At 41.0% G+C, this 14023-nt stretch overlaps 1 protein-coding gene across 1 annotated transcript in view; it reads right to left on the reverse strand.

Moving 5' to 3' along the window:
• Nucleotides 1-9489: 9489 nt before the first annotated feature.
• Nucleotides 9490-14023, reverse strand: part of SNAP25 (synaptosome associated protein 25) — a 23714-nt gene continuing 19180 nt past the window's right edge. Inside the window, exons 6-7 of the mRNA XM_015826370.1 lie at nucleotides 10175-10319; nucleotides 9490-9558 (exon numbers count right to left, since the gene is read on the reverse strand). Coding sequence (XP_015681856.1) covers nucleotides 9490-9558; nucleotides 10175-10319 — 214 coding nt within the window. The remainder of the gene's footprint in view (nucleotides 9559-10174; nucleotides 10320-14023) is intronic.

Here is a 14023-nt window from a genome sequence, read left to right on the forward strand (position 1 = left end):
TCAGAAACAAGGCAATTCTCCAAGAGTGATTGTTTTACCGAGACAATGCCTACTCCCAGCAGTAGCTCCTTGTTCAGGACCAACAGCAGGATCCATCCTCTCCCTCATCTTTCCTTTTTGACCTGTAAACAAATTACAACATTCATTGGGAAACACCTCAGAAACAGAATGCTGTGAGAGAAGGCAGGGAGGACAAATCAAGAAAGGAATAATATTCATTAACCACCCACTGGGGGACAACCTGTACAGTAATACAATGTGCAAAATTCTGGATACTTCTTCTGTTAGGTGAAGTTAGACGCCAGTGATCTAAGCCTAAGAGATGGTGTCTTGGGTCTTTTTTCTTGTGTCCAATCAAGCTAGGGGAGAGACCAAATTAAGAAAAAGGAAAATGGACAGAAAGGCAAGTTCAGTAAAGCAAAACTAACTAAACTCAGCCGGCGCTAACATTTATTTCATGATCCTGAGCCAGGACTAACTTTCATACAGCCTCAAGGTTTTTGTCAATTGCCTTAGTATGGAGGTCAAAGGAAAGGAGAGTAGCTTAGCGTAGAGCAGTGATGGCGAAACCTTTAGAGACCGAGTGCCCAAACTGCAACCCAAAACCCACTTATGCATCGTCGGGTGCCAGGTGGGCGTGGCCAATTGGGTGGGTGTGGCCAATTGGGTGAGTGTGGCCAATTGGGTGGGTGTGGCCATTGGGTGGGCGTGGCTGTGGTGGTAATGGCAGACTGGGTGGGACTAAAAAGTTCAATCAATCAATTCCAAGTTTGCAAGATCTTTTTTTTCCCACGAGAAGTTGAAATTGACTGATTGATTGAATCTTTTCTTTTTTTGCACATGGCGGCGGAGGCCTAAAGCGAAAAGGTTTTATAAAACCTAGCTGAAGGCCTAGGACTTGGGTGACGGCGCGTGTGCCCACAGAGAGGGCTCTGAATGCCGCCTCTGGCACTCGTGCCATAGGTTCGCCACCACTGGCGTAGAGCATATTCTGAGGCAGATTGATACACTATTTGGGGAGACAATTTTTTGTTTAGTATTTAATATTTTTTATAAATAACTCAAGGCAATGAACATTTCCAACATACCTTCCTCCTCCTATTTTCCTGTGAGGTGGGTTGGGCTGAGAGAGTGACTGGCCAAAAGTCACCTACCCAGCTTTAATGGCTAAGGCAAGGCTAGAACTGGTTTGTAGCCTGGTGCCTTAACCACTAGACCACTAGTTCAGTTTTATCTTTTCCTTCTGGTACCCTGTTTCCTAGATTGACAGACGAGCAATCCAAGGAAAGTATCCCTCCTTTCTTCTGAATTTTTGATTCTGACACTCAGAGATGTTCAATAATTTAGCAACAGCCCTTCTTTTTTTACTATGAGCAGCAAGAATAGCAATTGACCTAAGCATAAATCCAGTAACTTCTATTGCTTTGCTTTTTTCTCCCTTTTTCTGTGCTCTAAGACAAAAGAATATAACAGTTTGATTTTTCAGTATGAATCTTTCTTCCAGGACATTCTGCAAGATATTTGAAGCCTTATTGTAACTCTTCCATACTTAACACTCTCTGGAGTTTGGCGACAGGACAGGGGCTTATGACAAGGTTGTTTCAACTACGGTATATCTCCTGGAACATCCACATACCGTACATATGGTACCAATTCAGTGAATAGCACTTTCCATCATTATTAATTAGCACAGCCAGTAATTAAGTTGTGGTTTTACAGAACTGGACACCTCCAGTTTAGAGAAGGCTGATTTAAGAGATAGTGAAATCAGTTGTCAAATTATAATGCCAGAAATGATGCCAATTGCCCACCAAAATGCATAATATTTCCATTTTAATATTTCAGCATCAAGTAGTCTTCTTTCAAATGNTTCAAATGCTTGGGCCTGTTACGTCATGGCTCGGAGTTGTATTCAATTCTTCATTTTGACTTTGGAATGTTCTTCTTCTTCAGGTTCTCAGCAGATATTTAAGTGCATCTTCTATTGTCATGACAAAGAAAACAGATGCTTTTCAACAATGATTTTGGCAGGTTTCGATGTTCTGATAAAGTTATTGCCTGCCTTAAGCCAGGGCACATTATTCAGTCTAAAATATTTGGATAGCATTACATCAGAAATCAATGCAAGACCAGTCAATATCAGTGTCCTCATGTCTCCAGAGAAAACTCCACTGAGATCAGGTGCTCTTTCAACCACATTTTGCTACTCCTCTTCCTAATTGTCCCTCAGACATCTGTTTTGAAGCTAGTTAATAAGGATTTCAGCTTTGGACTAGTTCCCCCCCCCCAAGTCCTCCCAGTCAAAATTCAGACTTGTTCTCCTCTTCTTCAAAATGCAAGACAAACTGCTCCAAATATTTTCTCCTAGGAAGCCTGAGGAGACAGCCGTCATTTCAAATGCCTTTGCACAAAAAGAAAAGTACATCATTCCCATCATCACTTACAGTATTTGTCTTGTGGTTGGCTGAATTTCCAACATCTCCCTTTATAGCAGAACATTTTCAAAGGTGTAGAAGATTCAGCCAACCACAAGACAAATCTATGGTGATGGGAATGATCTACTTGGTTCCTCTTGCAAAGGCATGTGATAAGACTGCTGTCTCTTCAGGCATTCATCTATTCTATGGGAACAAAATGATTGCAGGCTAGATGGGATTGTACTGACCCAAACAGACCTAGTGCACAATTTGGGAGTGTCATCCTAGACCAGTGATGGTGAAGCTTTGGGGCTCAGTATGTCAAAAATTCAGAAAAATGCCTGACTGCTGACATATCATACCCATCCCATCTCCGAACAAAAGAGAAACAATTCTAAATCCCTCCCCCCATCTAGGCCACCCCTGAACACTGGCACTCAGCAGTAGTGCCAAGACTGGGCCTGAAGTCGAGGCCTGGGCCTCGACTTCAGGCCTGGTACCACTGCTGCCACTCAAAAAGTCATCTTGCACTTCCCTGCAAAGTAGCAGTATAACATAGCCATGCCTTGTGCATACAAGCCTTGGGGAATAACATGATTGCCCCCACAGTGCAGCAGTCACCAGTATTAGCCACGCACCACTTACTTTCAGGCTGTGTTCTCTTTCTGTTCACAGGCCTCTACAGCCTACCCGAGGCTGCTCCAGACTGCATGAGATCTTAATTTGTAAAGTGACTGGAGAATGCTCTTCTACACACTCTGCAGCTTCCAAAAACCATGTGAAAGCACACCCCATTCTCATGCAATTTTCAGAGGGTCTGGAGGCCACACGAGAGCACGGCCCTCTCCCATGACTTCTCTAGAGGGTCTGGAGACCATGTGATGGCACATCACATTGTCACGCAGCCTCCGAAGCCTCCAAAAATTGTTCAAGAAAAAGGCCTGATTTCAAGAAGAGTTGTTGTCAGGTATTAATGAACACTGGTGTGTCACCCAAAATGTCATAGCATGTCACTTTTGACACACGTGTCATAGATTTGCCCTCATTGTCCTAAACTAACAGTTTTGTGTGAAGAGCAAGAGCAGCCATGGATCCAAAAGTGTTTGCACAAATCCATATTGTGCAGTAATTGAAGCCATTCTGGGACTGAAAGGCCCTACTCACAGAGACTCACATCTTGGTCAGCTATCATCTGGATTACTGCAGTGTACTGTACTTGGGGTGCTCTTGAACCAACTACAGTTGGTTCAGCATGTAGCAGTGCATAATCATGGCTGCCTCTCTGTACATCTATGTAATACTGCTACTTTGCAGGCTGTACTGGTTACCAATGAGCTGCTGGTATAATTCAAGGTGCCTGTCCAATGAGATCTGGCATGCTCCAGGTTTCATCATTTGAATAGGGCACGCAGTGGCTCAGTGGTTATGACCAGGGCTTTTTTTTCCTCATAGAACGCCCAGAATGGAGTTCCGGCACCTTTTTTGGATGGAACCTTGTAGGGTAGGCAAGGCGGGTTGTATGAGTGTATGAGTTCTGGCACCTTTTTTTTTTTTTTTAGAAAAAAAGTACTGGTTATGACATTGAGTCTTAGACCACTAAAGGTTTACAGCTCGGCAGTTTGAGACTGAGTCTTGTGAGATGGAGTGAGCTCCTGTCACTTATCCCAGCTCCTGCCAATCTAGCAGTTCAAAAGCATGCAAATGCACGCAACTGAATAGGTACCGCATATAAGCATGCAGGATAGCATTTCGTGTTTTGCCATATGCTTTGTGCTGCGGTGTGACATCATGCCAGCCACATGACCACAGAAACATCTCCGGACAACGCTGGCTCTTTGGCTTAAGAAATGGAGATGAGCACTGTCTCCTAAAGTCAGTCAGAACCAGTGGAGAAAAACCTGAAGGGACACTTTTACCTTTGTTTTTAATTTACTGTATGAAATTGTACTCCTCTCCAGATCTGGATGAGTCTGACACTGCCTGACTTCTGAAAGGGCCCTGAAAACTTGGCTTTGCCCAAAGCATTAGTCAGAATGCTTGTGTAAGTCCATCTTGATTGCTTGGTTATTTGAATAAAATTAAACATTTTATTATGTTTAATGGGGGAGGGTTATTTGTTCCTTTTAGCTGCCTTCAGTCACATGTTGTACAGGCAGCTATATCACTTGAATTCAATAAATAAATACAATCAAATAATTATTTCTAAAGAAATGGATCTTCTGGGATATTTTTCCAGCTACTCCAAGCAATAGCCCAAAGGGACTTTCTTTCTTTTCCTACTAATGGCTACCAACAGACCACAGGGAGTCCAATGGACTAAGTTGAATTGTGTCCATGATTTCTGCACTGGACCTCCTTCCTTGGTTTTTAGCAATTGCTGCTTAACAGGTGATTCTTCAGTGAAGCCTTTGTCACATATACTTGTATCCTACAGCAGGAAGAGGCAAGTAACTTGTGCCCTCTGCAGATTTTGAACTATAATTCCCATAGTCACTTTCCATCACCTAATATAATTGGAGTCATGTCCAGCACCCTCTGAGGGCGCTGAGTTATCTATTTCTGTCTTATTCATCTTTTTAACTAAAACAAGGCACTAGAACTTTCCCTGTTTAGTTCTGCTCTCTTGCTCTCCTTCTCCTTTTCCCTCAGGTTTAATTTTTACATTGGAAACCCTCTGTATGGAGAATAACCTTTCTATAATCAGGATACATTATATACTGCTGACATCGTGTGAATGAATGAAAGAATTCACGAGAATGTGAGGAAGCATTTCCAGAAGTTAGAGGAAAGGGAAATTATTGTTTGTGTGCAGCTTGGCCACAGTTCATCTTGAAAGTCCCCCACAGAGGCACATCAGTCTGTCCTGACGAAGTACCTTGGAGGGGCTGTTCGTTTGCCTTGATGAAGATGGTGCTGCTCCAACTCGTTTGGCTGTTCTACTTTGCCAGCATTGCTGCTGTTGCTGACTGAAGCAATATTAATGCTTCTCGTCAATAAAGAGAAATGAGGCTCCACTTTGGCTCACAGTTTAACCCTGAGGCAGCATTTTTATGTTCAAGCCTTGATGACATGAAACAGTCCTTCAATGTTCTGCCCAAAACACCACCCACCACCTTTCTTCTTCTTCTTGTGCCATATCCGTTATTGGACGTTGGCGATCATGTTGGCGATCATGTTTTTATCAGCAGCCGCACGAAAAAGTGCTGCTGATAATCCCCCATGATGATAAGGACATCATTTTTGGGTGTTGATTCTATAAGGTGCTGTAGGGCTTCATAGAACCGGTCAATTTCATCCTCTTCAGCACCAGTGGTTGGGGCATAGATTTGGACTACTGTGATATTGAATGGTTTGCCTTGGATTCGAACTGAGATCATTCTGTCATTTTGGGGATTGTATCCCAGTATTGCTTTTCCTACTCTTTTATTGACTATGAAGGCTACTCCATTTCTTCTGAGGGATTCTTGCCCGCAGAAGTATACCTGATGGTCATCTGAGTTAAATTCACCACCACCACCACCTTCTCCTTATTCTTGATACTATATTGTGTCTATATTCTCCTAGCATTTTACGACACTCCCCCCCCCCAGGCCACATCCAGCCCTTTGTCTGCCCTTGCCCAGCCTGCGAGGTGTCAATTGGAAATTAGAAATCAAATGTAAATAAGTGTACATCATGCACACAATAAAACTGCATCTGGTTTATTTTGAAGGCGATTGCTATTTTGTTTCCAAGTTACATATGTGAGTGTGTGTGTGTGTGTGTGATTCTCCACACCTTCATAGCTCTGTTGGTTAAGCCCTCCACAAGAGTCCCAGTTTCTTAGGTGACCCCCTTGGGAAAATTAATTGCCCAGCCCTGCCCTGGTAGCTCAAGGTAACATGAGGTCTCCCTTTATTTTTTCTGCAGAGTAATATCCACATGAAATAGGGTAAGCCAAAAGGCAGTGCCTGTCCCAAAATAACTCACTCGTTCTGTGACTGAATAGAGAACGAAACTTGGATTTCTCCAATCCTGTTTAAAGCAGGAGATATCTGAATCAAAGTAAAATCTTCCCCAGCCCGCCCAAAAGGGGGAGGGTATATTTGTGTGTAACAAAAGGGTGTATATGGAGGAGAAGAGAGGGAGAAGAATGCAACAGCTGATTCTTCCTTCTGTTGCATTTTGATGCAAGATTATTAACCCCACTCCTCGTCACATGTGGAAAGCATTGTCCATTTGCGCCCCAAGGAGCTAAGTCTTTTTCTTTGCTAAAAATGACAGGGAAGGCATGGAGTCAATTGGAACAGCTAGCGCAGTGATGGTGAACCTTTTAGAGACCGAGTGCTCAAAAACTGGCCCCGCCCCTGCTCCACCCCCTGCCCTACCCCCGCTCCGCCCCACCCTGCCTGCCCACAGGGCCACTCACCCCCTCCAGGGCCCGCCGCAGATCGCCCAGGCAGCCCAGCAGCACCATGGCAGCCATGCCCTCTGCCCACGCCCTGCAGCATCAACTGTGCGTGTTGGGGCGTGAGGGCAGAGTCTTGTCTACGCTGCCTGGCTGCCATGTCCTTGGCTGCACTGTTCTGCATGGTCCACGCTCAGGGGTGACTCTCCTCCAGGGAGGCTGCTGGTGAGGTTGTGGGCGGAGACAAGGCAGGGGCAACAGCATGTGTGCCCACAGAGAGGGCTCCGAGTGCTGCCTCTGGCACCCGTGCCATAAGTTCGCCACCACTGAGCTAGCATCTCCAGTTGCACCTTAGCAACCAAATGGTGTGAAGAGCATGGATAGATGGCCCTGTGGTCCAAGTGTTTGTGCCCAAGTTCATATCCAGCGCATGAGATAAAGAAAAAGCGCATGAGATAAAGGAAAGACAGAGTTTCCAGATTTATACGTAGCAGTAGATTAAACGTTTCCATTCTTTGTCTATTCTAAACAAAGGCTGAAGGGTACAGTTCAGTTGGATGATGCTCTTTTATTTGTTGTTTATCTGCTAAAAGGCAGGAAATGAACAAAGTGAACTCATTTTCCCAGCTGCTTCTGCCTACTAGAAACACGTCTCTGTGTGTGTCTGTGTCTGTGTGTGAAACTATCTCTTGTTTCTCCCACCCCACCACCCCATGGAAGGAAAAAGTATCTTGATGTAAGCAGTTCAAACTAGGGAAGACTTTCCTGTATTATAATAATACTGTTCCCCTGTGTTGCTACATCACAATATATTTGCTCCTTCCATCTACTTTTGAGGGCTAAATGAAATATTCTCTGAGTGTCATATCTTAATTTTTTATTTTCATCTTGCAAGGATTGGAATGCATTTCTTTTGACTCCATCTGACCCATGTCCTACCCTATTCTGGGTGAGCATATACCAATAAAATTAAATAACATCTCTCTAGTCAAGGAATCTGTTTTCCTGAGTGGGAGTTTTGCTTTTAAAACTATTTATACTATGTAGGGAAACCCAAACTTTTATTTTGTGAGATTTTTCAAAGGAATCATTTCGCCCTCTTTTGAATGGCACACAATTTCCAGCAATCAGAAAAATAACCAGATAGGAGTGACACAGACTGATGGATGAAAAAAGGGCTTATCAAGTCAGAGGGCTATAGTTTTTAATATTTTTAAACTAGCTACAAAATGTCAATCACATCACAAACTGACAGGAGACAGAAGGAATTTCATATTACATGCGGCAACTATATTTAATCTCACAGTTTTATCTAGAATTCATTCACGTAAATGATTTTTATTTTGTTTTATTTTAAAATCAATAACAGCTACTAAACATTGCCGTGATTTTGGTATGCATAGCTCTAGATAAGCAACAGAGAACTGAATTAATAACAAACCACATGGGGGAGGGGAGAAAAAAGAAGAAAAGGAATCTGTGTTTGTGTGTGTGTTTGTGTGTGTGCGTGCACGCAAAAGCGTGTGTGAGAGAGAAAGAGAGAGAGCTAGAAAGATACAGCCTTATAAAAATTACATTTCTTTGCAACATTTCATATGATAGCCATCCCTCCCCCTGAAAAAAGACAATTTTTGAAAGCAGCAGACAAACTCTATATATTACACTTATATCTTATTTGCTGATGCTTTTTTGTTGTTGTTTGTTGTTGTGTTTCAGCCAAATGTTTTATTTGCTGGCAATGATGAAATGATAAGTGCCAGATCCAATTATTTGGTCTTAAAATGAGGTAAACGGGAAAAAAAACCAACAAAAAAAAGAGGAACCAACATCTTTATATGGAAAAATAAGACGGTGCTACTGCAAACTTGCTGGTATAACATAGTCCTGACAGGGTCCCAATACCAAGCATGCTAATTTTTTGTTTTCTTTTGTTGTCACTGATGTTATTACTGCCATGGAAAAGTCTCACTTAAGTTAAAGAGTCTAAAAGTCTATTTTTTCATGCAATAAATGCATAAATCACATCACTGTTTGCTTAGTGCAATGCTTGTTATAAGTTATATAATTCCACATTGTCTTATTATGAACTTAGAACAACGGATGAACAGCAATGGAGAAGTTGAGGGAACATGGGGTTCTTAAGTGCTTAAACAACCATGATGTTCAAAGAAGAGACTTCTGGGGGGGCAGCTCTGTGAAATGTTAACAGTTTTACAAGAACAATACTGTATAGTTCAAGGTTTAACAGCACGTTGAGCATTCCTACATTTTGTTTTTCATTTAGCAGAAACGTCATAATTTAAAAAAAAAAACCAAACAAACAAACAAACCCACCAACCAAAAATGGACAGAAAATGAAAGGGGTGGACTGGAAGGGAGGGAGGGAGGGAGAAAGGAAAAACCCCAACAAATAAATAGAACATAGTCATGAGTTATAGCCATTAAATCAGTACTATATACATATACAACCTTAGGAAAGGAAGAGGTTTGGAAAATAAAAATAAATTTACAAGTATTATTTTTGGAAAGCTGACAACTTACACAGGACAACATTTACAGAGGGAAGGAAGAAGAGGGTCTGATATGTGCACGTATGCAAACCTAGTTGGTAAATACCATGAGAAAAAGCATGAGAATGCTGCCCTCGGGGACAGTGTGTGTAGAAGGACCGGCCCCTGGTTGCCTTTAACTGCTGCCCAGCATCTTTGTTGCACGTTGATTGGCTTCATCAATCCTGTTTTTGTTGGAAACAGCCTGAATTGGAGAAAAGAGACATGGAGAAAAAGGGTCAAGATGGCAATGTTGTCGAGAAAGTTGAACTAGAGTAATGGATATCTGGGGAGGGGTTGTGTGTCCGTTGCCAGAATTGTGTGACAGTCTAATGCAGACTATATTAATACTGAGTAGTAGTTCAAGAATCTGTCTCAGGTTCCCACACCACTACCATTCCTGTTATGCTCATCTGTCTTCTTTACGAATATTTATTTCAACGATGATTGAAATAAATAAAATTTTTCAGATGATTGAAATAATAAAAAAAATAGCTTTAATCCTGGCCTCATTGGAAATTGAGGGGTCCTTGATGCTCTCTGAGCTTGCTTGTTTTCTTGCATAGGTTTCATTACCCAAACTAGGTAACATCATCAGTGCTAGTCCTGGTATGATGTTACCTAGTTAGGGTGATGAAATGTCTGTAAGAAAACAAGCAAGCTCAGAGAGCACCAAGGATCCCTCATGTTCAACCCTGAGTTACAAATGTTCTCCTTTATCATTGGAAGGTATTAGAAAAAATATATTATGAACAGTTTGAACCAGAAAGCATCTGGACCAACTATGAGTGTTGATGCCAGTGGCAGCTCATCTCTTTTACCTTCTCCATGATCCTGTCCATTTGGCGATTCTGTGTATCAATCTCATTGCCCATATCTAGAGCCATGTGACGGAGGTTTCCAATGATGCCGCCGACCTGTTCCAGGTTTTCATCCATCTCACCTTCTCGGGCATCATTTGTTACCCTGTGGAAGAATGAGAATTAAAACTGGACTGAACCGTATTATCCAAGGCATGGATGTTTATTCAAAGTTATGTTTATTTATTCATGTAAAGGAACACTATTTGATGGCCATATCTAAAATTTTCTGGGCTTGTATAAAAACAAACATTGAGCAAAATAAAGGATATAATCTTCCACAACAGTCACAAACTGAATCTTGTGTCAGAATACTGCTCTATATGCATAGGCATACCTTTTAGGCTAATTATAGAAGTCACAGAAGAACCAGCAGAACGTCAGGACACAATAAGTGGGAATACTCAGGCACCTTGTCACTCCTTTCTGAACATATTTAGTGAACGTTATCACTGCAATTTGCATATTGGTTCATTCTAGAGGGTTTTTTTAAAACAACTTTATGTTATTAGCAAATGGAGTGACATTACATGCAGAGAGTTTCCTGATGCCTCACATGGTTTTTTTTTCCTGAAGGAAAAGATGATGGATCTGGATAAAACCACCATCAAGCCATATGTTCTACTCAATGCCAGAATCCTAATTAAAATATCTGAACATATGGCTGCCTAGCCTTTGCTTGAACATATCCAGTGACGGGAAGATGTTCAACTGGGGAAATGGTTCTACTGCCAACCTACTTTTAATGTGAAGAAGTTTTATCCAATAGTCCACTAGAATTTGCTTTCCTGTAATGCAAATCCATTATTTTATACTCAATACTCCCGAAACAATACAGAATAGTTCTTGACTTTCTTCTATGCAATGTCTTTTCAAACACGGGAAGAAGCTATTTTATTCCTCTTTTCCTGGTTCTGTATATTCTTCAAAGAACTTGATAATAACAAAGAACTTGATAGCAACAAAGATGATTAGGGGACTGGAGGCTAAATCATATAAAGAACGGTTGCTGGAATTGGGTATGCGTAGTTTAATAAAGAGAAGGACGAGGGGGGACATGATAGCAGTGTTCCAATATCTCAGGGGCTGCCACAAAGAAGAGGGAGTCAAGCTATTCTCCAAAGCACCTGAGGGCAGGACAAAAAGCAATGGATGGAAACTAATCAAGGAGAGAAGCAACCTAGAAGTAAGGAGAAATTTCCTGACAGAGCAATTAATCAGTGGAACAACCTGCCTCCAGAAGTTGGGAATGCTCCAACACTGGAGGTTTTTAAAAAGAGATTGGACAACCATTTGTCTGAAATGGTATAGACCTCAAAGGTCCCTTCCAACTCTATTATTATTATTATTATTATTATTATTATTATTATTATTATTATTATTATTATTATTATTATTATTATCATCATCATCATCATCATCATCATCATCATCATCATCATCATCATCATAGTTTCTAATCCCCAATCATCTTCATTTATCTATCTCCATCTCCATCTTTCTTTTTCTCATCTCTCATCTATCCTTTATTATTTTTATAAATAACTCAAAGCGGCAAACATACCTAATACTCTTTCCTCCTATTTCCCCCCTGAAACATGAGTTGGAGTGAGAGAGGGTGTCTGGCCCAAAATCACCCAGTCAGCTTTCCTGCCTACATATGAACTAGCACTCAGTTTCCTGGTTTGTAGTCTGATGCCTTAACCACTAGACCAGACTAGCCCTATTTCTCAATTTTTATATTAGCTATTTGTCTTTTCTCAACCTTTTTTTGTTTATTTCAAGTCCAGAACTGGATGCAATAGCTGGAATGGGATCTGACTGCCACAGAAGAAAAGGGAATTTTACTTTCCATTATTTGGAAATGATACTTCTGTTGATGTTCAGAGGTTTAAAACTGCATTTACCCTTTTTTCTAACTATACTGCACTCCTGCTTCCTATTTAGATGTTTTGCAATTCCCCCCCCCCCCCATAGAATGATTAAGAACATTCGCATTTGCTCTTGTTAAATATCATTCTGTTATTTTCCACTTATTTCTCTGTCATGTGAACAAGGTTTTGCACTTTACTTCCAGCTTCTAGGAAATTTGCTGCCTCACTCAATTTTGTGTCATCTGTAAATTTGAGAATCTCCTCTTTCTCACCCAAGTCATTAATAAAAATAATGAAGAGAATACTGTAGGTTCTTCAAATGCACCTGTTGGCAGCTCATTTGATTCGCATTTGATGTATTTATTTGTCATGCCATCCAGCTCATGGTTAATTAGCGTGCTACTGAGAATGTCACAGTGGACTTTGTGAAATGCTTTGGTTTGTACCAAATCATTCGGTACACTCCAGTAATATATTAAGAAAGTCACCTGATTCCAAAAAGTAAGAAAAAGTGAATATGCATTTTAGTATTTATTATATTATTTTCAATATGTTTACAAATCTCTCTCTTTATGATCTGCTATGTGGTTTTCCCAAAGCATTTGCTAGACTGAGAGGTCTGGAGTTTCTCAAACCACTCTTTCCCCCTTTTTGGAGATTGGAGCGTTATCCGTTCTCTTCCAGCAGTTCATGAGTTCTCCAAAAATTTTCCAGAGATAATATGAAGAGGCTCAATATGAACATCAATGTTTTTTCCTCACTTCCCTAGAATACAATTTATCCAGCCCTGGAGATTTATATGAATAACTGTTCCTATTACTATTACTACCTTGTGATAAGATGGGCAGCAAACAAACAAACAAATAAATAAATTTACTAATAGTATTCCCACTATTGAGGTAACGTGCTATCCATCACCCTTGAGCTGGTACCAAACAATGGCAGGATAACACTCTTCTCATCAACGTTCCCTAGCCTACCTCAGTTATATCTATTTGAGAAAATACCTCACAGTACGGAAGGCTGACTTTCACATTTTACCTGGGGTGGGGGGTGGGGTCTCAAGGTTGACTTGTTTGCTCCCCTTCTTATACCCTATCTGGACAACTACCAAACTGAAATAATGTGAAACAGAAATATGGAAAGATAACAGGTATGGGAGGAATTTGTTTCCTATATAATCATTGATTTCATTTATTAAACTTATGTACCACCCACCTTGCCAAAGGCGACTCTAGGAGATTTACAATCATTATGAAAAAAAAAAACTTCAGAAAATTAAGTACAAATGGAGAAAGTCAATGTTGGAGAGAAACAGCTGACTAGAGACCAGAAGGGGAGAGGGGTTATCCATGACTACAAAACATACTACTGTTCATGCCTACAAGAGGTCATCTGCCCTTGCCTTTAAGCTAATGTGTGACAAAGGCAGATTTTACACAATTTGATAAGCTAGGATAGTGTTGGCTTAGGAGGGAAAATCTACTTGTACACTTAAGAATGTTTGTTCCATGAGCTAAGGATGAGTTACTCATGCCTGGATGCAAAAATTAACAATTCCAGGGAGAAGACTGAAATGGTTGGAGTATGATAGTGTCATGATTAACTGCAAATAGAGCCAGGCAGGGCCCAAGTTTTCACTGGTTTCAAACTTCAGTCTTTTCCCTTCATCCTGCTGCTGGCAATTGCCTGATCGAATACTGTCTAGTTGAAGGGGACTATGCCAGAACAGGAACTGAGTTTCTCTTCCTTTTTTGGTCATTTGTTAGTGTTATTATCTATTACAAAAGATGGAGGATCTTTGGTTGCCTTGTCATTCTCATCCCTACTAAATCCCTTGGCTCTAGGGATATACACTGCTAAAAGGTTTCTGGCTTTCAAATATCTAGCAATTTAGGTAAGGGGTTGGGGGGGAAGTCTCCCAGTTGATGCTAAT

Source organism: Protobothrops mucrosquamatus, unplaced genomic scaffold, assembly GCF_001527695.2.
Source record: "Protobothrops mucrosquamatus isolate PMUCROS unplaced genomic scaffold, P.Mucros_1.0 scaffold3081, whole genome shotgun sequence".
NCBI classification, from domain to species: domain Eukaryota; kingdom Metazoa; phylum Chordata; class Lepidosauria; order Squamata; family Viperidae; genus Protobothrops; species Protobothrops mucrosquamatus.